The sequence below is a fragment of the Oryctolagus cuniculus genome, chromosome 3 (genome assembly GCF_964237555.1).
Source record: "Oryctolagus cuniculus chromosome 3, mOryCun1.1, whole genome shotgun sequence".
Taxonomy (NCBI): Eukaryota; Metazoa; Chordata; class Mammalia; order Lagomorpha; family Leporidae; genus Oryctolagus; species Oryctolagus cuniculus.
The window spans coordinates 160,954,885-160,982,050 of record NC_091434.1 but is presented as its reverse complement, the minus strand read 5'-3'; the positions used below and the strand labels follow the sequence as shown (position 1 = coordinate 160,982,050).

At 42.3% G+C, this 27,166-nt stretch overlaps 1 protein-coding gene across 1 annotated transcript; it reads left to right on the top strand.

Annotated features, from left to right (window-relative positions):
• Positions 1-1,997: 1,997 nt before the first annotated feature.
• GPR37 (G protein-coupled receptor 37) lies at positions 1,998-25,620 on the top strand. The gene is made up of 2 exons (XM_002712064.5): positions 1,998-3,452; positions 23,556-25,620. The coding sequence occupies exons 1-2, from the start codon at positions 2,427-2,429 to the stop codon at positions 24,372-24,374; spliced, it is 1,845 nt and encodes a 614-aa protein (XP_002712110.2). The 5' UTR covers positions 1,998-2,426; the 3' UTR covers positions 24,375-25,620.
• Positions 25,621-27,166: the final 1,546 nt, after the last annotated feature.

The window sequence follows — 27,166 nt, the reverse complement described above, 5'->3', positions numbered from 1 at the left end:
ATTTTTGCAATTTTGTATTTTTTTAGATTTATTTATTTATTTGAAAGTCATAGTTACATAGAGAGAGGAGAGGCAGAGAGAGAGAAAGGTCTTCTATCCGCTGGTTCATTCTCCAACTGGGAGCAACGGCCAGAGCTTCACCTAGCCGAAGCCAGGAGCTTCCTCCAGGTCTTCCCATGCAGGTGCAGGGGTCCAAGGACTTGGGCCATCTTCCACTGCTTTCCCAGACCACAGCAGAGAGCTGCATCAGAAGTGGAGCAGCCGAGACTCGAACCGGCGTCCATGTGGGATGCCGGCACTATGCCACAGCGCCTGCCCAGCAATATTATGCTTTCCGTAAAATTTCTCCTGTTAGCATTACCAGATTAATTCGTATATTAGTTGACTATTGCTGCTACAACAAAAGCCCAGAGATTCAGTGGCTTCAACCAGCAGTAATTTATCCTGTGGTTCTGCAGGTCAGAAGTCTCACAGCTCCGCAGAGGCTTCTCGCTGTTCCAGCTTCCAGAGACTGCTCAAGCGGGGCTCAGCCCCTGGCCTGGCTTCACCCCTGCGTCTCTTGTAAAGACCCTTGTGATTATAACTGAATCCCATCCTCTAAGTCGCGGGCAAGGTAGCCTACACACAGGCATCAGGGATTACGGTGTGGGCATCCTTAGCTATCTACAATTGGCATATTGTTTACTGTTTTTCCTCTCTTTCTAGATGCGTTGCCCTATTTCATTTCACAATGTGCTTCTTTCTTAACCACGTTCTCTTAATCAGTTTGTCCTCTGTCTGTTTTATTAGCTACACCCCGACAGCTGGAACAGCGCTGCGCAGTGGTGGCAGGCCCGGAAGGCAGAGCTGAGCAGTGCTGGGAGTTCTGCGATTCTCCCCTCAATGTAATCTCCCACTTGGCTATCACTCGGACAAAACTCCGTGCCCTGTGCTCTGGGCGCTTCGAAGTGACCTCGAACTCAGCGTGAAAGGTACAGGTGCATCCTGAGCAGCCTCACCCCGTCCCACTTGCGAGACTGGCGAGCACGAAAACCTCGGATCTCCCTCTCTCCTGCCTCAGCTCTCGAACCTGAGAAGGTGAGCGCCTCACCTTTCGACTCCCTAGGGGCGAGGCCTGGGCATGCGCACCTGCCTGGGCCAGCGGAGACGGTGGCGCTGCTCTCGCCCCTTCTACCCACCCCGGTTGTCCACCCCCCCCCCCGCCCCCCAACACACACACACACACTCTCTCATCTCTCCTCCTTCCTCCAGCCCCATCCCGGCTCGGGGACCGGTCTGGCTGGTTCCGACATCTGGGGACTTAACCTGTCCCGCCCATCCGTGGCCTCCAGCCGCGCAGGCTCCGCGCGCCTCCGCCCTCGCCGCTCCCAGCCCTTAGGCGTGAAAGCCACTACGAACGGTTTGAATGAAACGCCCGTGGGCTTAGTGGGTGACAAACCAGCAGGGGATCCCGTCTCCCCACAAACCAGCGACTCTCAATCGGTGCAAGGCGGGGGGCGGAGCGGCGGAGGCGCGGGCGCGCGCAGCGGCTGGGGAGAGGCCGGGCCACCTCCCCCTTCCCGGCCGCGCACAGCCTCGCCCGCGGCGGTTCCAGGCACCACACTCCCCGCGGCGCCCGCCGTGGCGGTGACAAGCTCCGGCGGCCGGCAGCACAGCCCGCGGCAGACCGGCTCCCCCCTCGCCCCCATTCCGCCCACGACTCCCTCCTCCGCCGGGGCACGGCGCCCAGCTGCAAGGGCCGCCGGCTCGTCAACTTTGAGCCGGAGGAGAAGCAACTTTGGCCGCGGGGTTCGAGTCCCGCTTCTCCGGTCGCTGGGGTTAGGCGGGGCGAGCGTGTCCCGGCGCGTCCGCGAGGCGTCGGACCTCCGCAACCTGTTTCCAGCCCAGCTGGGAGTGGGATTTGCCTGCCAGCCGTCTGGGGGAGGGGGCCTTGTTTTTCTTTGCGTCTGGAGACCTCGGCTTGCAACTGGATAAAGCCGTATCAAAAGGATGTAAACAGGCAGAGCAACTGTTACCAAGAAGGCAGCCGCCCCAAAAAGCAGGGAGCAGCGTCGGGGGTGTGGGGTGGGGACTTCCTCCCAGCTTCTCCCAGGCGCAACAATAATCGACACTCAGGTGGCGGTTGCAACTTTTCAAGGTCAGCCACAGGGAGTAGTCTTTCCATCTCTGCACCTTGGGGGCACACAGAGGCTCGGATTGGATTTGACTGAGAAATGCGCAGGACGCCAAGCAAGAAAGGCTGGTAGAGGAGGGGGTATAGTGTGTGACCCCAAGACTCATCCCTCATCCTCCCCAAAACCTTCGGTCTCACGCTGCCCCGGCTGGGTGAGTATGTGACATGTGTGTAACTCGCAGGAGCAACTTGGGCAGCAGGTGTCGATCCTGAGCGGGAGCCGCCGCGGCTGCCGGTGAGCCCTCGCCCAGCCATGTGGGCCCCGGACGCGCCTGCCGCCGGCACTTTGCGGCTGCAGCTTCTGCTGCTGCTACTGCTCCAGATTTCCGCGTCTTTTGCCTTCGGGTTTGCCCCTGCGCCCAGGAATGAAACTTGTCTGGGGGAGAGCTGTTCACCTATACGGAACCAGCGCCGCGGCAGAGGCTCGTGGGGACCAGAAAATTCTGCAAGAGACGTCCTGAGAGCCCGCGCGCCAGGGGAGGAGAGGGAGGCAGCGCTGCGCTCGGCGCCCTCCTGGGACCTGCCAGACGCCCGGGGCGGTGACCCAGGTGCAGGCAGAGGGGCGGAGGCGTCGGCAGCGGAGCCCTCGGGACCTCCGACCAGGCTGCTTGGCTCCTGGAGATGGAAAGGCGTCCGGGTCCAGGAGGTCCCCGGAACTTTGAGGAGAGGAGACCCCACGGCCCTCCAGCGCTTCCTTCAGACCTCAGAGGACGAAGAGGAGGATCCCAGGGGCGCTGGCATTTCCGGGCGCAGCCAGGAGCAGAGTGTGAAGACGGAACCTGTAGCCAGCGATCTCTACTGGCCAAGGAGAGCCGGCAAACTCCAGGGTTCCCACCACAAGCCCCCACCCAAGACGGCCAGTGGGTTGGCAGGGCACGAGGGGCGGACATTTGCACCCCCTGGCCGGGCGCTGGCCCAGAATGGGTCCTCAGGCGAAGAGGTCCACGAGCGCGGGGGTCCCCGCCGGGGTAACAGCACTAACCGGCGAGTAAGGCTGAAGAACCCCTTCTACCCGCTGACCCAGGAGTCCTACGGAGCCTATGCGGTCATGTGTTTGTCAGTGGTGATCTTTGGGACCGGCATCATCGGCAACCTGGCGGTGATGTGCATCGTGTGTCACAACTACTACATGCGGAGCATCTCCAACTCCCTCCTGGCCAACCTGGCCTTCTGGGACTTCCTCATCATCTTCTTCTGCCTTCCGCTCGTCATCTTCCACGAGCTGACCAAGAAGTGGCTGCTGGAGGACTTCTCCTGCAAGATCGTGCCCTACATCGAGGTGAGGGCTCTGGGTAGGGGGGCGGGGCGTCAGGCTGCTAGCTTTCTGGGTTTCCAGGCTCACGGCATCAGAGGCATCAGAGCTGTTGCTGGGCCCACCGACTCGCTGGACCTTTCCCCTTCATCTCCAGTTCTCCAATTCTCATTCCAATCGTTTATGCATGTATGTATAAAAAGAGGCAGCTTTGTTAGCCTGCAAATTCGTCTGTTCCTGGGCTGTGAAAAAAAAAAAAAAGACATCTTATAGTGCATAGAATGGGTTGAATCACTCTCTCTGAAGATGGTGTGGTGTAAGTTTCTGCTTTGGCACCCGTCAGAGAACCTAGGGTTAAATAAATGGCCAGCCCATAGTTGTCGTTATCATGGCCCAGCAAGAAAATAAAAACCAGCAGTATTTGCCAACTAGATTTTTGTGCTTCAGTGTGGATTTGTCTCCAGGAAGATTATAGCCTTTTTTGAATCGCAAAGTTGGAGCAATATTTTATTTTAAAAAAGGAAATCTGCCTTTCTTTGTTTGTCAGCTTGGCCTCATGATATATTAATAACCTCTCAAATTAGCTCAAGTGTCTGGCTGTCTTCTATGCTATCACATCCACATTCTGTCATGTCTTGCTCCTTTTCCTTTTCTTTCTCCATTCTTTAACAATTTTATTTAGTTCTGAATGGATGAACTTAAGCTAAAATAAGACTTTGGCCACAATGGTACAGAATTTATCATTGTCGAGGTATATAGGACATATTTTCTACAAGTATAAAGGATTGGCTATTTTAAAGAATTGACTAACACCAGCAAGTTTCTTAAAAGAGGAATGTATTATTTTGCAAACTTTGGAAAGGACAATCATTCTGAGTAAATTTCTACTGCTTCATCCCGTGGCTAGGGTCCTGAACCGTCCGTGTGGTAGTTGGAATTTGCTCTTTAAATGGCCTCTCTGTAAACACCAGCTCTTGGAAGGGGCCCAAGTGTTTTGCTGCCAGTTGTGTCTTTGGCCAGCTGGCCCTTGATTTTCTCCATTCAGACTGTCCATTTCATTTATGGAAGCAGAAGAAGGGAAACCGTAAATATTCCGGAGCCCCTGATCCTGTCTGGCACCAGGGCCAGTGACACTATGTTCAACATTGTCCCAGGGCTTTAAGCTACTGGATAAGTAAACAGAAAACAGTACCTATTTAGAAGGACCAAGGCAAGAGACAGTAAATAAAACCCTCTGTTATCTTGACAGGGATCAGATGCAGAATCATTCCAGGGCTACTAAATCAGCTGTTACTGCTTCACCAGAATCCAGACTTCTCTTGTTGCCAAGTTCAAAGTACCTCTGAAACATCTATATTTACTTGGTAGACAGTTCATTTTTGGATTCTGGATGACATAGTTGAATTTGTGTTTGTGATTATGTGTCTGTTTATCAATTTGCTTCTCAAGGACAATTCCAAGTTCAGATTCCTTTGACTGCTGTTTGAATAAAGCAGGATTAATTGACTTAAGAAGGAAACAAGAAGTAAACTATAAAGTGAGAGATCTAGAAATGTGTTGGACATTTCGAAATCTCTATACATTAGAGGGAAAAACAATAGAGAAGACAAGGCAAAGAGAGAAAAAGATATGTCAAAGTTCTTGAAATTAAACTTTAAAAGAATTCTATCTACTCTAGGGAAGAATATAAAAACTTTGGTTTGTGTAGTAAGAGTTTTGAGCCATGTTATATAATCTGTGTGTTTTTCTTTTCTTTTTAATTTGAAAAAATTTTTTAGATGTAATACTTTCTCCCCCACCCTTTTTTTCACTTTGTAATGTAATTGTTTGCTCCTTAAGAATATTTTGGATTTACCTAATATCTTACTGTTGGGATAAAATCTGTTTTTTACTGTCTGAATTTTCTAAATTTAGTTTTCCCCAATCTCTATAACCCTGTCTATCTTTCAGTTATTGGTACTAGGCTTTAGTTTTCAAGAAACAAAGGCTGAAGAAATTCACTCATTTGTTTTTCCCTTGAACAATTACAATACAGTACACATTTTTCACTGCTAGACTTGTGAATGAAAATTTTCACAGATAGTCTATGTGCTGTCTAACCCTTATTCCATGGAAACAATTTTATCATGTCTCAGCAAGTTTTGAAAAAATAATTATTGGGCAATAGTGTTGGCTTCATTAATTCCTGATTACTGAGAGCAAGAACTACTGACCTAATCTCAAAATAAAGCAATTCTGCCTCCAGGAGGCACTGCAGTTTTCACAGAAATAAGACGGGCTTAGTGTCTGTTTCAGGTACAGTTCCTGAAAACACAAACCCTGAGATCGAGATTTATTGGAGCAAGAAGTTCTCTGGGGGCTGCGCACTCAGGTTCAATATCTACTAGGCATTAAGGAGAGCAAAATCTGGCCGAGGGAGAACTTGAACTGTGATGCAGTTACCACAAAGACCTCAGCTGGCAGCCTGGGGAGCTCTAGGGCTGGAGTTGCCCCAAGGATGTTCTGAATTCAGGGAAGAGAGCTCAGCTTCCTGTCCTTTAATGGTACAGTCATTAAATGCAAGGTGTTCCCAGGAATGGTGCAAACCTTGAGGATGGTGAATCTCCTTGGTCCAGAGCAATTCCTAGAGAGAGATGCAGCGAATAGGTCCTGCAGCTGGGAGAATCAGGGTTTCACTCCTGTAGAACTCTGGGAGGAACCACAGCATACACCAGAGTGGCTTTTAGATTATCATGTTAAATTAGAAACAGGCCATCCTAATCCAGCTCCCTCGTTTCTTCGAGGAAACACAGCTCCAAGAAGTGAAATGACCATTACAAGCCTGTATGCATATACCTGGTCAGACCGTTAGTCTCAGCGCTTCATGTTGACATTTGTCAATTATTCAGATAGCCCTGAGACCAAGGCTGTACCCAGTGAGTGTTTTCTTTTGCTTCTGTTCTTTGGCATCTTTAAAACATATATATTTTATAATCACTAGGCAGGAAAGATTAATGAGCCAGTCAATGTTATTGATATGATGAAATGTATGGTTTCTTCTGTTCTGAAGTTTCCTCTTATTTGTCATAAACATTCAGTAAGTCCCACAGTTGGTAACTGATGATTTTCTTCAATTGCAATAATCGGAGAGACCTATATGTTTTAATGTGCCAAAAATAACTTTTAATAATCAAGTATAATTACATAAGTTGCATTTTATGCTGTTAAAATCACAATGTGTGTTAGACTGGTAAAGGATTTTATAAATATATTTGCTCAAACTTTCTGCAAAATCCACTTCCTCCACACTATTTTTCTTTTTGACCTTAACACTTTGAAAAATTAGTTTATAATTTTTCTCCTTACATGTGTCTAGATTTTGGCTTTTATTCATTTTTTATTATTTTATTTCTTGGCTAGCTTTTCACTTTTTTTTAAAAAAACATACACCATCCTACTGATTTATAGCGCAGGTCTGACCATTTTGTTATTAATATATCTTGCCTTTTTCAATGTTTTTTTAATTTTTCCTAATTTTAAACATTATGCACAATTGATCACTACTACTGATTTTTAAATATTTTTCCTCCCATCTTCTCTCTCTCTTTCATTTCTACTGTAGTTCCTTTTTTTCTATACTTTATGTATTAACATACTATGAGTGGATAATGGAATTGGGGTGTCATGTTTGTGCAGAAAAAGAGGAGACTCTTTTGGAGCAGAAACTATAGTCTTTACAATTTGCATTCGTATCTTCCATTTATTTCAATCTATTGACCTCAAGGATAGCACCAGGTTCCAGGGGCTATCACTAGAAAGGGAGTTTTGTGATGTTTAGTATTGCTTGGCATGAGTATGTGCTGGGAACTGTTGAAGTTGATAACCTCTCCTTTCTATCACCTGATTATGATATTTTTGTGGACTTCTGATATATTTTATAAAGACAAAGGGCCAGTGGAGTGGTAGGAAATGGGAACAAGGCGGGGAAGAATCTGGATGGATGGTGGGCATCTTCATCAATTCAGAATTTTAAGTTGGTTTATCATGGAGAGAGACACTAGAAAATCTATACTCAAAGCAATAACTTTATGTGTAGTGTGTGTGTATGTGTGCTGGATATGGAGGTCTGGGTGTTGATTGTCATAGCAGAATAGTAAAGTCATCGCTACCATACTATTCACTTAAGGATCTATCAAATTGAGGCATGGACATGGCAACTGGAACTGGTTTTTGCTCATTGCTTGATGAATGGATCACCTGATCCATATCCACTGTCAAATATGTACTTCTGTTTATATGCTCACTGGGAGGTTTGAATGATACAGGTTCCTCTTTAAGAACTCCTGCCTTTATAGGATGCAGTGGGGCAGAAGGCTTCAAATAGTTCTGAAATAATTCCAGATCTCACTGTATTTTTTTAATGGGATACAATATTTTTTGCCTGAAGGTAGAAGGCAAATAAAGGGAATGCATCTCACTAGGGTCTCTGTTCCAGGGATAATTTGTGACCAGTATAGAATCTTTTCTGACAAGAACTGGTTTCCCCAATGGCTTTAGAAATACTGGTTTTAGGCCGGTGCCGCGGCTCACTAGGCTAATCCTCCGCCTAGCGGCGCCGGCACACCGGGTTCTAGTCCCAGTCGGGGCGCCAGATTCTGTCCCGGTTGCCCCTCTTCCAGGCCAGCTCTCTGCTGTGGCCAGGGAAGGCAGTGGAGGATGGCCCAAGTGCTTGGGCCCTGCACCCCATGGGAGACCAGGATAAGTACCTGGCTCCTGCCATCGGATCAGCGCGGTGCGCCAGCCGTGGAGGCCACTGGAGGGTGAACCAACGGCAAAGGAAGACCTTTCTCTCTGTCTCTCTCTCTCCCTGTCCACTCTGCCTGTAAAAAAAAAAAAAAAAAAAAAAAATACTGGTTTTAAACTGAGTGAAGCAAATGGCTCTTTCATTGCCTTAGATTGTAGTTAGCACTGGCAAGTAAGAAAAGAGGGGTATTGGAGGCTGATGATGACATTGCCATACAGGTACCCAGTTCTACACAGATATCCCTAAAACCCCTGCATTCAAGTAGAAGCACATGTACCATAGCAGATGGTAAATTTGTTTGAGTGGTAGCTACGTATTCTGATGGGCTTTTAAGTGGAAAAATACATTTTTATGACAAAAATGAAAGCTACTAATAGTCTCAGGGAAAAATGGACTCAATAAATGAGAGTGGTGCTTAACAAATATTTTATGACTTCCATTAATCCTTTTGCAATCGTTTTCTACATTCCCATGTAAAGGAAAATATTTAACTATTTAACTGATGACTCTATCTGGAAAAGAAAACAATTTCTTAGACTGATTTTCATTTGTAACTTTATTCCTAAATGGTATATTATAAAGCTAACTCTTGGGTCTTCTATAAGAAATAAAGCCTTTATGATATTCAGATGCAAAATTCAAAGAGTTTCCATAAACTGTTGATTATAGGACAAACGTATCCTTCTCTAAAGTTAGTCAATGAAATATAAACAGGAGCATAGATTTTTCTTTACTACCATTTAAAAGATATCTGACATTAACCTTTTAAGACTTATATATTAGATAGTACTACTCAACTGATTAAAAAAGTTTGAATAATTCATTCTTTTCTATAGTCCTTTACCATAATGTTACTATTCACTCATTCATTTATCATCCATTCTTCATCAAACATTCATTGGGCTTTTTTTCTAGGTTAAGCAGTATGTGAGGAGTGAATAGGAGGAAAGGGGGGGAGAGGAACAAGGGAAAAAGTTTTCAAAAATGAAAATCATAGATGAGCTACGGCTATTTAAGTAATGTTCTACAGTGTTAGGAATACTATAATAAAGATTTGAACAAAGCATTATGGAAGTTCGGGAATGACCCTGAAATGGATCAGCTCATAATCTTAATTATGATTGAATATAGAGAAGGTCAAGTGAAAACTGAGCTTTCTCTAATTCTTTTCCATTATGTCCTCACAACTACTAGTCTTCATACATATATCTTAACTAATGGTGAAAATTATAACTATGAAACTATTTAAGAATTAAATTGAGAGGCATAGAGAGAGAGAGAGAGAGAGCAAGCTTCCATTCTGCTGGTTCACTCCCACATATCTTCAACATCCAGGGTTAGGTTGGACTTCAGCTGGGAACCAGGAACTCAGTACAGTTCTCCCAGAGAAGTGGCAGGAACCTAATTAATTGGGCCATCACCACTGCTTCCCAGATTCTGTTAGCAGAAAGCTGGAGCGAGGAGCCAAAGAAGGCTATCAAACTCAGATACCCTCATAAGGGACTTAACAGCTAGGCTAAATGCCCATCCTCTGAAATTTTTAATTCTCCATTTCTTGTTCTCTTTAGCTTTCCTAGGATAATAAGCCCAAAATAATAATGATGATAACAAGAGAATACAGCAGATAGGACAGTCCTAGAAATTTCTTTCAGAATACAGAATTTATTTCAATGCTTAGGATAACTATCTTCACTTTCACAATTATTAGCTCTTATTAGCTGTATGAACATTAAATAAACCAAACTGTAAAAGTTTATTTAAATGAATGCTTTATTTAACAATGTATTAAGAGTACATTAACTTGAATTGTTTTCTTCTGAAAATCTGAAAAACATACATATTATGTCATTTGACCTTGGAAAACCTAGGAAAGAAGGCCAACCAGGGAGATAATTGGAGCTCTGTTGTAGAGCCAGGGAAAAGGATGTATAAATAATAGAGTTTCCTAAGAAATAGATGAATTTCTCAAGTATGCAATGAGTGTAAAGTTTTGTCCTGAGATCCTGAGGACTTCTGAGGTGTCCTGCCATATCAGAAAAGCAGTCTTCAACAGATACAATGAATCAAATATGTCTAAAAATCAAAACAAATCTCATCTTGTGAATCTTCCCAAATCTGAGTGGGTGAGAGTCTATCTTGCCTTTTATCCTTATGCTGCATGGAGCTTGTTAGAATTTTTTTTTTTAAACTTCCGCTGCAACTGCATTTAATAGTGTTCTGTTAGTAAGCACATAGACCTGTGTCTGGGGTGTATACTGTGGGAAGAGAAGAATGGGCAGGCAATTGTGCAATGAGACTTGCCTCTGGCATTGCATTTCTACTTCCACCCTCCAGGGATGCTCCTATTATTTCATTTCCCAAGAATTGACCTGCCAAAGTCCCATAATTAACTCACCCGTGTTGCCAAGACTAACTCTTAAATATTCTAATTAGAATAGTGTTTTTTATTCCAGAAGAGATGATCACATCTAAAATTTCAGGGGACAGTGGAGAATGGGATTACTGCAACTTTAAATAAGAGGTCTATTTGCAAAGCTAGTTTAGGTAGTTCCCATGTAACTTTCATAAAACACAAAATATAATCATAGTGCCAGTCTTGCTCCTGCAGCAGGATATTTTAAGTTTATGAATTATGATTGTTCTCAGTGTTATCTGTCTGCACACTTGAGTGGTTCATAACATTAATGAGGTCAAGGTCATTGATCTGATCCCTGTCTGGAATGAGTCATTCTATTAAGTCTGTGACTGTACTCAGGCCTGCCAGTGTTTTTGCAAATAGCCACCTCTTTGTCATTCTCAACTTTCAAGGTCTTAGCTCCTACCTTTACTGTCTTTTTCCTTTGTTCAGACCCTTCTTTTATAAGATCAGCATCTGATAATCTAATTCACATCAAGAAATGAGATAGGGTGATATTTGGATTTCTTTAGAGGATTGGATGAAGAAAAATAGTTTAACACATTGCCAATGATGAAAATTTGGTTAAATGTGGAGAAATTTCATCTTAAAACATGATTCATCTTAAAATGTATATCATTCAGGGCCGGCGCCGCGGCTCACTAGGCTAATCCTCCGCCTAGCGGCGCCGGCACACCGGGTTCTAGTCCCTGTCGGGGCGCCGGATTCTGTCCCGGTTGCCCCTCTTCCAGGCCAGCTCTCTGCTGTGGCCAGGGAGTGCAGTGGAGGATGGCCCAAGTGCTTGGGCCCTGCACCCCATGGGAGACCAGGATAAGTACCTGGCTCCTGCCATCGGATCAGCGCAGTGCGCCGGCCGCAGCGCGCTGGCCGCGGCGGCCATTGGAGGGTGAACCAACGGCAAAGGAAGACCTTTCTCTCTGTCTCTCTCTCTCACTGTCCTCTCTGCCTGTCAAAAAAAAAAAAAAATGTATATCATTCAGGCCAGCGCTGCAGCTCACTAGGCTAATCCTCTGCCCCCCGGTGCCAGTATCCCGGGTTCTAGTTCTGGTTGGGGCACCAGTTCTGTCCCAGTTGTTCCTCTTCCAGTCCAGCTCTCTGCTGTGGCCCGGAAAGACAGTGGAGGATGACCCAAATGCTTGGGCCCTGCACCCACATGGGAGACCAGTCGGAAGCACCTGGCTCCTGGCTTTGGATTGGCGCAGCGCGCCAGCCATAGTGGCCGTTTGGGTGGTGAACCAACGGAAGGAAGACCTTCTCTCTCTCTCTCTCTCTCTCTCACCGTCTAACTCTGCCTGTCCAAAAAAAAAAAAAATAATAATAATAATAAATAAAATAAAAAAGTGTGTCATTCAAATTGTAATTACTAAACTACAAATAATTTTGTTTTTATTTTGAATTCATTATCATGAAAACCATTCACAAGGGGAAATAAGTGAAAATGTGTTACTACTCTGGAAAAGCATTAGAACTCCTTGGTGAGGGGCCAGCACTGTGCTGTAGTGGGTTAGGCCACCACCTGCAGTACCTGCGTCCCATATTGGCGCCAGCTCCAGTCCCAGCCACTCCACTTCCAATCCAGCTCTCTGCTGTGACCTAAGAAAGCAGTGGAAGATGGCTCAAGTCCTTGGACCCCTGTACCCGTGTGAGATACTGGGAAGAAGCTCCTGGCTCCTGGCTTTGGATCAGCATAGCTTGGGCCGAACTGGGGAGTGAACAAGCAAATGGAGGTCCTCTCTCTCTGCCTCTCCTCTCTGTGTAACTCTTTCAAATAAATAAATAAATCTTAAAAAAAAAAAAAAGAACTCCTTAGTGAACAATTGAGGAACATCATGATAACATCAGTGATCGGCTGGCGCTGTGGCTCACTAGGCTAATCCTCCGCCTTGCGGCGCCAGCACACCGAGTTCTAGTCCCGGTCGAGGCTCCAAATTCTGTCCCGGATGCCCCTCTTCCAGGCCAGCTCTCTGCTGTGGCCAGGGAGTGCAGTGGAGGATGGCCCAAGTGCTTGGGCCCTGCACCCCATGGGAGACCAGGATAAGTACCTGGCTCCTGCCATCGGATCAGCGCAGTGCGCCGGCCGCAGCGCGCTGGCCGTGGCGGCCATTGGAGGGTGAACCAATGGCAAAGGAAGACCTTTCTCTCTGTCTCTCTCTCTCACTGTCCACTCTGCCTGTCAAAAAAAAAAAAAATTAAAAAAAATAACATCAGTGATCATAAAATGGACTCTGGGTGTGAGGAAAATGTATAATTTGAAATAAATTTATCTTATTGAGAATAAATGTGAAGTATAAAAATTTATTTAATGTATTAATTCTAATACATAGCCATGTCTTAGTACAAAGGATGCTAACCTTATGTCATTTGTATTTTTATATTAATAAACACTTGACAGATTTATAGCTAAAACATGTTGGACAAGTTTTAAATGATTTTTTTAATTATAAAAGGAATGAACTGTGCTACAGGTATTGTCATTGGTAGAAAACCTTAATTAAAAATGGAACTATAAAAGGAAAGAAGAATTTATGGATTAAAATAAATTTGGGGATGATATGTTGGTTTTTAAATTGCCTTAATATTTTTTTTAAACAAGTAAGGACATGTTACCATCAAGGTTAAAAGAAAAGAAAATAGATAATGAGACAATAATGACAGCTAGTAGTTGATACCTTCAAAATATTGAGAATAGCTTATAAATAAAATAGGCTGGGTACAGTAGAAGTGAATGGACATTTATTACATGTGGGTGTGTCACATTCAACATCAGTGATGTTGATGAGGGTAAAAAGCCTCTGTCTGTGGGAGAGTGGCTGTGAGCACTCATTTCAGAGATGTGTGAAAGCCTGGAAGGGTGAGGCACATTCCTCCTACTCTCTGCTTTTAGTTTGAAAACACTAATTGAAGTGTTTCACTGCTGTAGTGTTGTGACCTGCATGCCCTCTGAAGGGAAGACCTTTTGATAAAGGTCATCTTACTCATTGCTGTCTGAACAACAGACTCTCCCTACTGAAGCTCAGAGAAGTATCTCCTTTATGGGAAGTTACCCTGAAGGGCAAGGATTATGGCAAATACAAGACAGGCATAAAAGGCCAAGTCATTTAGAGTTTTAAAAGAAACTTCCCTGTGTTCATCCTACTTTTATCCTGACCAGTTGTTCTCCATAGCCACTGTCCTACAATAGGTTAGCCTTCATTGCCCAAACGCATGGATTTTCCTTCTTTCTTTTTAAAGAATTATTTATTTGAAAGACAGAGTTACAGAGAGAACTAGAGGGAGAGACAGAGATCTTCCATCCGCGAGTTCACTCCCCAAATGTCCACATTGACCAGAGCTGGGAGCTGGGCTGTTCTGAAGTCAGGAGCCAAAAGTTTCTTCCGGGTCTCCCACGAGGGTGCAGGGGCCTGAGCACATGGGCCAACCTCTGCTGCTTTCTCAGGCACATTAGCAGGGAGCTGGATCAGAGGAGCAGCAGCTGGGACTTGAACAGGCACCCATATGAACTGCAGGTGCCACAGATAGTGGCTTTACCACTATGCCACAGGGTAGGGCCCATGAATGTTTTTTCTTAACAATAATGCCCTTGTTTCTAAAATTTCTAATAAACAAAGGACCACACATAAATAGGTGAAGTTAATATTGGTTTTAATGTGAAGCATAACTTAGGCTATAGTATAGTTGTCATGACATTGGTTAGAAATCTATTTTATACAAATCAGTGTATTCCAGTCATTTAATTATTCTTAAAGATTGTTTCATGTGAAGGAAAATTTCCTTAGAGATACCTTGGTCTTCATCCCCATCAGCTTTATTACTGGCTTGTACTAGAAGGTTCAGAGAAATGTATCACAGATATTTAGTTTATAAGATTTATACTTTTGGTGATCTGTATTGTCTATTCACTTCATATTCTCGCTCAATGGTTTCTTTCCTTCTTTGCAGTAAATTTCTAAGAAATGGAGCAATAGTTAGTAGAAGATATCTGTAGATTACTATTTTTCCTAAAGCATTTGTGTGCTGTTTCTTCCTATTGTTTGGAATGTACATGGATTTAACGTGGAGCACAGTGAATACTGTAGCCTGGATGTCCTTAGGACCTGATATTTGCACTGACTTAGAAATTTGAACACTGGTTAAATCTGTTTATATCTTGATTTATCAAATATAACTCCTAACCTAATTATTGTATGGCCTTATAGGTTTCTTTTCCTTTGTTTTATTTGTAACAAAAACCTACGAAGCCATTAACCTTACAATTAACTTGTACTAGAAAGAGTAATACTATTATGAAAGATGGCAGTTTCATTCTGAATCTTTCCCCAAAGTCACTGTCACATAGCAGGCTCACTGGGTTAATTTCTCAACAGAGGTCTTAAGTTGGTCAATGTAGATGCTGTGTAGAAATTTGGACTCATGATCTCATAGATTCAAGCTTAACTGAAGGACAAAACATGTGAAAGCTGAGGTTATTTATGTTTTTCCTAGTGAGCTCTTCTAAGTTCAGTCTTTCCAGGAGTGATAAGAGACTAGCTGAAGAACAAGACCATTTCCATGTGGATGGTTATATGTGAGGTGTTTCATTATCCTGATCAGACCACCTATTTCTGTTTTGTTCTCTAACAAAATTTATCAGGCGACTGGAGACACCAGTAACAAAAATTTCCATTATATTTTCCAAGTTTTCTATGTTTACTAGTTTTTTTTAAAATCTCATTCCAGTGGGCTTTTATGGAATATCATCCTCTAGGGGTCCACAGTAAGTGGAGAAATACATATTGCCTAGTTCCTTGTTAAGGAAACTGAGAACTTCTCCATTATGATATTTTAAATGTCACTTGAAATATGCGGTCATTAACTTCAGTGCACCTTAACTATAATTAGGAATAAACCTCTTAATAAGACTTAAAGTAGATCCAGTTTGGGTCAGTAAAGCTTTTAAACATGGAATATAATGAAATTATTTATGATTTGAGTAACTTGAGGCCTTACAATTCATTCTCAAGTACTTTGTAAATCTCTAAATTAGCAAATACTGTAATAGCATAAATTTTATGCCTAAAATGTATTAATATATAAGAGAAATAATTCATCAAAACATTAAATGACCCTGTAAATGACTAATGTACTTTATAAAGCTAATGACATTCCTTTCTTGGCTATTTTCTTTTCCTTCTTGGGGGCAAACCTTTTACAACTTTACAAGGGTTACTGTGGATCTCACGAACAAAGAAAGCACATTGAAATATGAATTCTGAAGGGTCTTTAAGTTCTTTTGCCTTTGTGCGCTATCCTTACATCTCACCAATTTAAATGCATGCCTCAGTTAAAACAGGAGTCACTGAGGTCCTGAGTGTTAACACATAGTTCAAACTGCCAATCCCAAGTTATCCTATTCTGATAGACTGAGTAGAACATTGATGATTTTTGCCAAGAATTACATCACATCTCTTCAAATACAACTATAAATCACAAGAGGTTTTGTTAGTTGGTCAGTCTGTCAGTCTATAAAGCTAGTTAGACATGTGTAGCAATTTTCCTAGAAGATTATTTGAAATTATGTTTGTCATCCAATCTCATTAAACTACTGATCCTCTACAGAAGTCTCCAAGCATGCATGGATATGTCCCTGATAAAGGGAAGTCACAGCAAGTGTACCAGGAACACTGCATAGTGAAAGCAATCTGTCTAGTACCCTGTAGTGAGTCTGTCTATAAACCTACTGAGTGCATGGTAGCGGGATAGTCAAGAAATTGTGCTTTTGATTCCAGATCTCTTGAGGACTTTGGTCCATGCCTTATTCCTCTTTGTTCCTAGCAGCAAGCACAATGTAACGTATTTTGTAGGATTTATTTTTTTCTCTCAAAAAAGCATATACCTCTATAGATGCATGTGTTTATGCACATATGTACATAAAACATACATACACACAAGGGTACTTTAAAAGGTTCTGAAAAATGGCTTTATAAGACAACTTTATTTTGGTGCAAAGTTAATTTGAAGTCTTCATAGTTTTTTCATTCTATGTGTTTTCATGAACTTTTTGAAGATCCCCAGTTTGCATGGATTTCAAAAATTTTTGCCCTAAGATAACTTGCCTTTTAATTTCATTTACCACCAACTTTTTAAAGTATCCTCATATGAAGGTATATACAGCATTCAGTTAACATGGTTCTCTCTTTGCCACTGACAGAGTTCAGTTAAGTCATAGATACTGAACAGTATAGGGGTGATAAAGAAGAGTGATCCTTGGGGATGGTGCTGTGGTACAGTAGGGTAAAGCCCTGGCCTGAAGCACCAGCATCCCATATGGACACCATTTCTAGTCCCAGCTGCTCTTCTTCCTATCCAGCTCTCTGCTGTGGCCTGGGATAGCAGTAGAGGATGGCCCAAGTCCTTAGGCCCCTGCACCCACGTGGGAGACCCAGAGGAAGCTCCTGGCTCCTGTCTTCAGATCGGTGTAGCTCCGGCTGTTGTGGCCATCTAGGGAGTGAACCAGCAGATGGAAGACCTCTCTCTCTCTCTCTCTGCCTCTGCCTCTCTGTAACTCTGTCTTTCGAATAAATAAAATAAAGAAAAAAAAAAGAGTGATCCTTATCCTTGTAGTTTAGTGCAGGAGTTGCTATTCTTTGTGAAAATTCTCGGCCTCAACGTTTCCTGAGTCTCTCCTGTGCTTTGAGATAAAGCTCTAGGTGGGTGCAGCTGCCTGAAGCCTATTTGCTCTGAAATGAGCAAGAACTGAAGGGACGTCTTTGTTATTATTTTGGGATACAAAGAAGAGCAGAACACTGCTGTTTCAAAGAAATATCATAGAGTTGTTTATTTTGATTCTCTTGCCATCTCTGTATTCTCAAAATGCTCAATGTCTTATTTTCCCCAGCAGTCAAATTTTTCTCTTTCCAGTTTCCTCTGATCTTGAAACTTTATGAATTTGTAGTCATGTCTGGTAAAAGTTATGTACAGTTATGCTTTTGTTGCTGTTAATTATTCCTCCAACTGCAGTTTAATTAATGAGATTGCATCTTATTCATTTCATTTCTCAGGATGTTGCTTCAAAGAACTACCCATCTAAGCCAATGCTTAACAGCTTCACTCCCAAAAGCATATTTCATACTGATATTGAATTTTAGCAATCAGATATGGTCATTAAATGCAGAAGATCCAGCATTCATGATACAGTTTTATAATTGCATATAATTGCACTATTCATCTTGGTAGACTTTTTAATAAGCCGTACATAAACAAGAACATTTGAAAATTGTGATGGAATTCTTTCATGTTACCCCAACATTTAAAAGTCTTAATTACATGGATGGATTTTGCATTTGGGTAAGCAGAAATTAGGCTGCTACTGCTTATTCAGATGATTTTTATCAATTAATGTTTGAGGTGTGCAGTTTCTTCTTTACACATGTTTAAAATCTTCTAGAAATGATTTGGGAAAGTGCTGAGCAGAGCCTTTGTACAGTTCTTTTACATCATGCAATTTAGTGCTTAAGTGAATTTCCAGAAAAATATCTGAAGTAATAACACTGCAGGCAGTGGCAGCAGGAGAGCATGGATGTCTAGGACTGGCATTTGGGTTGTGGTTGCTGTTGGCAACCGTGTTGAAAGAGCTATCTGCACTTGGGGCAATGCTGCTTTCCTTCTGGGCTCCTTCAGCACCGCTCTCTCTTGCTCCTATCACTCTTCTGGACTGCTCACCTCCTTTCAGTTGGGTCCTAACTTCAGAGAATGCTATCAGAGAGAGGTGCAGTTTGAAAACAGGAGGTCAGACAAAAGGAGCTTCTTGAAATGTGTGTGTGACAGCTGGGAGGAATCCTTTCATCTATAATTTGTCAAGAAGACAACAGATCACATTATGTTTGTGGTTCAGATTCAGTGGCAAAGCTTTTTGGAGTAAGACTGAAAACTGAGTATCTTCAGGTAAAATACACTGTAGAAGAATTTCTGAGCAAAGCACTGGAAATGTGTACATGTTGCTTAACTATAGCTTTATTTATCTTGTGAAATGTAATATACAGAACGAGAAAATCTTCTAATTAAGAGTGGATGTGCAGTAGAGCTTCTGATACCTAAGGATGTGGCAATCTAATACATCCATCTGAATACATGTCCACTCACATGCATTGATGTTACTTACTTCTCTTTAGCCTATTTTAGAGTTGGGTGGACAAATGCTAGCACTTGGGATAATTGGTCCAGAATTTCTAAATCTCTGGACTTAAAATTAGGGAGATTAATGGAGACAATGCTATCCTTTGTGCCTGTGTGCTTTGTAAGTTGTGATACAAAACTACCAATCAAGTAGACGTTTTGAGCTCTTCACAGAATACCTCTCCCAACAATCTCCAGGATTTTTACAATACTGAGGTTTCCTCTTAATACAGATGCTGTTCATTAGTTTAAAATGATGCACAGCATAAAACCTTTGTGGCTTTGTCTTTGTGGACTTACTCAAGATACAGAGCCATGCGGAAACACGCCCAGAATTTTGCCTAAGGGAAGACTGCACAGAAAGCCATGCTGAGGGTGTGTGCACATCTGCTCATTGGATAACTTTTTCCTTTCATACATTCTTAAGAGAAATGAATTAAAACAATTGAAAAGCAATATAAAAATATAAAATTTCAAAAATCAAAACATAAAGTACTTCAATGTCCACATTATACTGTTTGATGTAGAGCGGCAAATGGCAAGCCCATCTCAGATTTGCCTGTGTGGTAATTACAGGTCTGGAAACATATTTGAACATAAGAGAGTTGCCCAGTGCAGACCTCAACCTTGGAATTAATTTAAGTCTGCAGCAGAAACAGAAGACAAATTTCTATCAGGTTATTTGAAAGTTAGTTTAAAAAATGTGAATATGGAGAAAGTGGTTTTGGCAGTTAGATTGATTTTTTTTTTTTTTTTTCAAAAATTTATCTTATCTATTTGAAATTGGAGGGAGGGGCCAGCGCCGCGGCTCACTGGGCTGATCCTCCGCCTTGCGGCGCCGGCACACCGGGTTCTAGTCCCGGTCGGGGTGCCAGATTCTGTCCCGGTTGCCCCTCTTCCAGGCCAGCTCTCTGCTGTGGCCGGGCAGTGCAGTGGAGGTTGGCCCAAGTGCTTGGGCCCTGCACCCCATGGGAGACCAGGAGAAGTACCTGGCTCCTGCCATCGGATCAGCGCGGTGCGCCGGCCACAGCGGCCATTGGAGGGTGAACCAATGGCAAAGGAAGACCTTTCTCTCTGTCTCTCTCACTATCCACTCTGCCTGTCAAAAAAAAAAAAAAAAAAAAGAAAAAAAAGAAAAAGAAAACAAAAGAAATTGGAGGGAGGTAAAGAGAGATACAGAGAGAAAGTGAGGAAGAGGGAGAGGGAGGGAGGGAGGGAGAGAGACGGAGAGAGAGAGAGAGATCATCCATCTGCTGATTCACTAAATGGCCACAATGACCCAACTGGACCAGTCGGAAACCAGCAGCCAGGAACTCCATTTAGGTCTCCTACATGGAAAGCAAGAGCGCAAGCTCTTGAGCTATCATTTGCTGACTTCCTAGGTGCATTAGCAGGGAGCTGGTTGTAAGTGGAGCAGCTAGGACTTGAACTGGGCCTCTGATACAAGATGCCAGGTGTCTCACAAAGTGTTCACTTAACCTACTGCAAGACAGTGCTGCCCTAGAATGATGTTTTTTGATACCGGTGTTGATGGGTAACTTTCTAAAGAATTTGGACATCAAGAATTGTGGTTATAAGCCCAGCCATATCCTCTTTATCTGCATTGATCTAGAACTTTGCTGGTCATGTGTTTTCTTCATGTTTGCTCTTCATATAGTTAATCCCTCTTTACACCTAATTTTCAAACCATTTCCACCAATACATATGAGAGTAGTCAGAGCAAGAATGTAAATTCCCTGTTTCCTATAGTAGAGCTAGTATGTGCAAGAGAGAATATTAGAGCTCTCAGAATCCACAGGCAAGTTGCCACAGTTTTGGGGAGAGTGACAATTTGAATATAGTACATAAACAACTAATGTTCTATGTACTAAAACTGTATGACAGTCCAGTGCCATGGCTCACTTGGCTAATCCTCTGCCTGTGACGCCGGCACCCCAGGTTCTAGTCCCAGTTGGGGCACCGGATACTAGTCCTGGTTGCTCTTCTTCCAGTCCAGCTCTCTGCTGTGGCCCGGGGAGGCAGTGGAGGATGGCCCAAGTGCTTGGGCCCTGCACCCACGTGGGAGACCAGGAGGAAGTACCCGGCTCCTGGCTTCGGATCGGCTCAGAACCAGCCGTAGCAGCCATTAGGGAAGTGAACCAACCGAAGGAAGACCTTTCTCTCTGTCTCACTCTCTATAACTCTCTCTCTGTCTCTCTCACTGTCTAACTCTGCCTGACCAAAAAAAAAAAAAAAAAAAAAAAAAAAAAACCAACTGTGTGACAGTTTTTTTTTTTTTTTTTCCATTTTATCAACATGATCCTTTCAAGTCCTAAAGAAACTGGAGGGGCTTGCCCGTTAGCACAGCAGTTAAGCCTTTGCTTGGGATGTCCACATCTACATCACAGTGCATGGGTTCCAGAATCAGATCTGCTGCCTAGTCCAGCTTCCTGTTCCTGTGCAGCTGGGGAGGCAGCAGGTGATGGCTCAAGTACTAGGGCCCCTGCCACTCAAGTGGGAGACCTGGACTGAGTTCCTGGCTCCTGACCAAGCCCAGGGTGTTGTGAGCATTTGGAGAGTGAACCAGACGTTGGAAGCTCTCTTTGTCTATCTCTTTGTGTCTTTCAAAGTAGAAAAATAAAAAATAAAAACAATAAAAATTGTTACTTAACATTTGACAATTAGACATTAACTTTTTTTTTCCTTGCCCCTTTGCTAACATATGATCTATGTCTCTGCTTCGTCAACTGTCCATCCAGCAGGCAGGGATGAAGGCACATATCATGGGGTCTGAGTACAGCCCCATGCATTCTATCTGCCTACAAAGTCTACTTTTTATCCTCTGTTTTATCTGAAATCTCCTTAACTTTTATTCTAAATATTTTGTGTTGATTCTAAGATTTTTCTAAGTTAATACTTAGAATATTCATTGTTCTTATTTAAGCATATAAATAATGGCTACATGTATTAGTCATTAAATTGCTTGAATTTTCACCCAAACACTTGAGTAACTTTGAGTCCCCTGGGACTTTGGGGACCATGCTTCCCGTTTTGGCTCTGATCTCCTTGTTGGAAGGACTGCTCTTGGGCTTTTTATAACCCTGATATCAAGCATGCCAGGATAGAGCTGATATCAAGAATTGTGTACTTATATTGGCTATATGTGCAGGTGCCCATTAGAGTTAAAGTAAGAGCCTCGAAAGATATTTTATAGATAAATGAGTGATTGTATGATTATATCAGGAACACTTGTTTATATTTTTGGAAAAATTCTCTGCAAAAAAAAAGGTATATGTTTTTCGTGCTTAGCCTTTAACTGTCAGTTTTCGTAGATGTCTGAACCATCTGCATATACAAGCAGTTACTTTTTGGACGCGGTGCTCCATGAGCCGGGGTCACTGAGTTATCTGATAAAAAGGTTTCCTGTGGATGGGATATATAGACATTCTATTGGACTCCTTTCTGCATATTTCTATGATGATTTTTATGTCACCTGTTTTCTTTGATACCATTTCAGTATGATATTTCTTTAAATTTGAGAAACATTTACTTCATGATACTTTTATTTTGATTCTGTAACTTTTTCAGCATGTAAGTACTTGATGACCAACTCTTACATAGTGTACTTTTTTAATTTTGTAAACTTATATTTCTTTGAATTCAGTGAGGTTTCTCTGAGGCTTGGTTTTAAAGTGCATTCTTCCAGAGAGTATGAGCGATTCTACCAGGTACATGGGAAGGTTTTCAGTTGTGTTTTGGGTTTCCCTGAGCCACATAGATTGTGTAAATTCTGACCCTAAAAAAATTTAGGCTCCTGGTTAGAATTTGCTGGGATTTTTTTTCCTTTTTTTTCCCTTCAATTTGCCAGGACTCATCCTGTCATGTAGGCAGTTTTCTCCATTGTCTCCCCTTACTTTTTCTCTTTATACCTCTAAAGATGTCAGTATTGAGAAAATTCCAAATTCATAAGGGAGTGTTTGACTGAATTCCCGCTCACATTGGCTCCAGGTTCATCTCCTGCCTCCATGTACTTGGGTACCTGTGCCCCATCGTTCTGGGGGAAATTAATGAAACATTTATATGTATGCACAGATGCCCTGAGCACCAGCACTCTGTGGAGAGGCCACACATTCATGACCTGTTAGGAATTTGCTTTCCCTTTGATTTTAGCCTTTGGAGAATTTTCCATTCTTATTTTCCACAAGCATATGCCTTTAGAGGAATATTAAGCTTCCTTTTCCATTTAGGAGAAATCAGAGCAGACCCCTAATCATCTAGGCCATTCAATAAAGCCTTGAATGTTTGCTGTGTAGGCTTGTTGCTGACCCCCACACTGGAAAACACAACCATCCTTTTCAGCAATGAAAGGGGGACCCTCTCCCACTCACTCTGCTCCTGATCTAAGTCCCCTGGTGGCAAGCGCTTTCATGGTGAATGAAAGCCTAGTGTCTCTGGGTCCCTGTCTATGATAAAATGACATTAGATCACCTGACCTTTACATTGTTTACTGCATTATTTCTGAGCTTCTCCATTTCCCCCTATTTTTTTTTTCCCCAGAAACCTTTTATTTAAGGAATACAAACTTAACTGCATTTCATAAAGAACAACTTTAGGAACATGATCAGAAGGACTCTTTTCTGGAACTTCTTTTTCTCTTTCCTTCTCTCTCCTATCTCCCATGCCTCCCATTTCTATAGCTGCCTCTTTTTCTTTGCAGCATTTAGCCTATCTGCATTTAGTTCCTTGTGCTTTGGTCTTTCACAGAACACTCACAGTAAATGTATTCTGTTTTGGCCCCTAGGTCGCGTCTCTCGGAGTCACTACCTTCACCTTATGTGCTCTGTGTATAGACCGCTTCCGGGCTGCTACCAACGTTCAGATGTACTATGAAATGATTGAAAATTGCTCCTCCACGACTGCCAAGCTTGCTGTCATATGGGTGGGTGCTCTGCTGTTGGCACTGCCGGAAGTTGTTCTTCGCCAGCTGAGCAAGGAGGATTTGGGGTTTCCTGGCCAGGCTCCGGCGGAACGGTGCATCATAAAGATCTCTCCTGATTTACCCGACACCATCTATGTTTTAGCTCTCACCTACGACAGTGCGAGACTCTGGTGGTACTTTGGCTGTTACTTTTGTTTGCCTACGCTTTTCACCATCACCTGCTCTTTAGTGACTGCGAGGAAAATCCGCAAAGCAGAGAAAGCCTGTACCCGAGGGAATAAGCGGCAGATTCAACTAGAAAGCCAGATGAACTGCACAGTAGTGGCACTGACCATTTTATACGGATTCTGCATCATTCCGGAAAATATCTGCAACATCGTCACTGCCTACATGGCTACAGGGGTTTCACAGCAGACAATGGACCTGCTTAATATCATCAGCCAATTCCTTTTGTTTTTTAAGTCCTGTGTCACCCCGGTCCTCCTCTTCTGCCTCTGCAAACCCTTCAGTCGAGCCTTCATGGAGTGCTGCTGCTGTTGCTGTGAGGAATGCATTCAGAAGTCTTCCACGGTGACCAGTGATGACAATGACAACGAGTACACCACAGAACTCGAACTCTCACCTTTCAGTACCATACGCCGGGAAATGTCCACGTTTGCTTCTGTCGGAACTCATTGCTGAGGGACAGTATTTCGTTTGATCTGATTTGTTTAAATTTTTGGTTTTTCATATCTTGTGAAAGTTTTTACTTCATGTTTTTTCCTTACAGGAAAAAAAAAGCAAAAAAATACGCATTAACTACTGTAGAACTGATTTTACAAATTAATACTTGTGCTTTGGAAAAAATGTTTATATTTAGTTATTTAAGAAGGACAAGGAGACCAATAGTTTTAGACCATTTATCTGGTATGGTGCTAATATTTTATTTGGAAAAAAGTTACTGCACCTTAACTTAATTAATTGCTAAATTTCTTTCTTTTTAAAATATAATTATTGTATATTGATTATAGCCATGTGGTTTTGTGGGTTACTTTTTGTTTGAGTTGTGATTGACAGTATATTGTCTATGGTATCGTGAGATGATTTGTACTTAGAAGCATTCACAAAGTAGCACCAAATAAATGACACTTTATTCTTTAACATCATTGTCAATCTACTTTTAACCAAGATTCAATAAATCCTTTAATTGCCTTAAAGACACAATTACTGGCTCTATGCACAATTTCAAATTGGCCTTACTTTTTTATAATTATGTTTTCCATTAAGATAGGTAATCAATATGTTATTAAGAAGTTTTCCTAATGGTACTATTTTCTATGCATGACTCATAAAACTATATTGTGTGTTAAGACAAACTGTATTTTTAATATTCAGATATGGATGTAAAACTGCTTCTAAATATTTATCAAATATGAATAAATAGCAGGGTAGGAAGAAAGTATCTTTTTTTTCCTAAGTTGACTTCTGAACTAGGGCATGGAGCTATAGATTTTCCCATGAATAATGGCCAGAATGAACAATAACAGTGCACTTGTCATATGATTTGCTTTGAGCACTGGCATTTGATGTTTTGTGAATCCAACATGAAGCATTCTGAATTCTAATTGTTTTCCTTAAAAAAAAACTTGATTAAATTCATGCTATAAGTTTTTCAAAGAGGAATGAAAGTACAGTAGAATAATAAAATATTTATATATCTTGATAAGAACATTCGAATGCTACCCTTAATTTGATACTTCATAAGCTCCTAATAAAAGCTAACTCTCTTCATTTGTATTATTTAAATATCCTCTCTTGTCTCTCAGGAGTTTCAGTTTTACAATTGTGTAGTGTCTGCCATGTGGGACCTATGTCTAAATCAGATGGCAGGGACAGTATCTTATAACACAGTGATATTAAAAGCTACCAAAGAAGATTTGCACTTGAATGTCTCTGTCCTCAGAAAAATACTTTCATAGGGGAATCCAGTTTTCTGGGGCTGGGAAAATGTGTCAATTTCTGTACTACTCAACGTAAGTGAAACATGCTATATTTAAAATCATTAACTTGGGATGGCCATTTAGCCTACTCATTAAGACACCAATATCCTACATCAAAGTGCCTGGTTTTAATTCCCAGCTCCATTCCTGACTCCAGCTTCCTACAAAGGCATACCTTGAGAAAGAAGCAGTAGTGATAGCTTTAATAATTGGGTCCCTCCCACCCATGTAGGAAACCTGGATTAAATTCTCTGCTCTTGACTTTTACCTGGCCAAGCCCCTGCTGTTTAGGCATTTGGAGAGTGGACCAGTGGATGGAAGCACTCTCTGTCTTTCTACCGCCTCACCCCGTTCATCTTAAATAAACAATTAAAAAATTAAAAATTAAATCATTAACTTCTGTGGTATAAAAATTAAAAAGATGATTCATCATTTTCCAGATAAAACTCAGATTAAATATTAATTCCCGGGCCGGCGCTGTGGCTCACCTGGTTAATCCTCCGCCTGCGGCACCAGCATCCTATATGGGCACTGGGTTCTAGTCCTGGTTGCTCCTCTTCCAGTCCAGCTCTCTGCTGTAGCCCAGGAGGGCAGTGGAGGATGGCCCAAGTGTTTGGGTCCTGCACCCGCATGGGAGACCAGGAAGAAGCACCTGGCTCCTGGCTTCGGATCTGTGCAGCGCTGGCCATTGCGGCCATTTGGGGAGTGAACCAATGGAAGGAAGACCTTTTTCTCACTCTCTCTCTCACTGTATATAACTCTACCTTTCAAATAAATAAAAAAAATATTAATTCCCAGACCCCAGATTATCTCCTTTTTCCCAGTCCAATACTCTCCAGAGAGTTTTCCCCATAGTCTGTATTCTAAGGGATTTGAAGAAGATTCTAACAGATTCCCATAGGACATATTTGGGAAACCTCAACAGGACAACTGAACTGGCTTCTGACTGCTTTGCAGTTGTTATTCCACAGTGTTTTTCATGCCACTGAACAAATCAAGAGACATTGAGAAATCATGAACAAAAGGTTCTACCTGATTTCCTGCAATAAATAGAGATAAATGGTAAATAGACATATTCTTGTATTTTAATAACCCAAGTAAGAGTGGGATGGACAGGAAGAAATGAGATAAAAACAAGAACAACCATGATACACACTGGGACTGCTAGGTGCTGTCAGGAAGTTCAGTGACAGTGCAGAGAAGAGAAAGAACCTGTCAGGCACAGAGAAGAATGAAAAGGCTTCTTCAGGTGACTGGATAGCTAGATTTTCAGAAGCAGCTGGTGAAAGGTTGGGTGAAGGGTGGACACTCTGAGAAGAGAGAGGTAATTTCTCAAAAGATTAGAGGAAGAAATAACTGGATGTGGTTCAATGATAAATGAATAGTCCGGGTTGGCTCCTGTGCGATATATAATAGAAGCTTTATATATAAAATGGTGATGGAAATATGCCTTGGATCGTATAATGAAAGGGCCAGGTTTTGAAAGATGGTTCT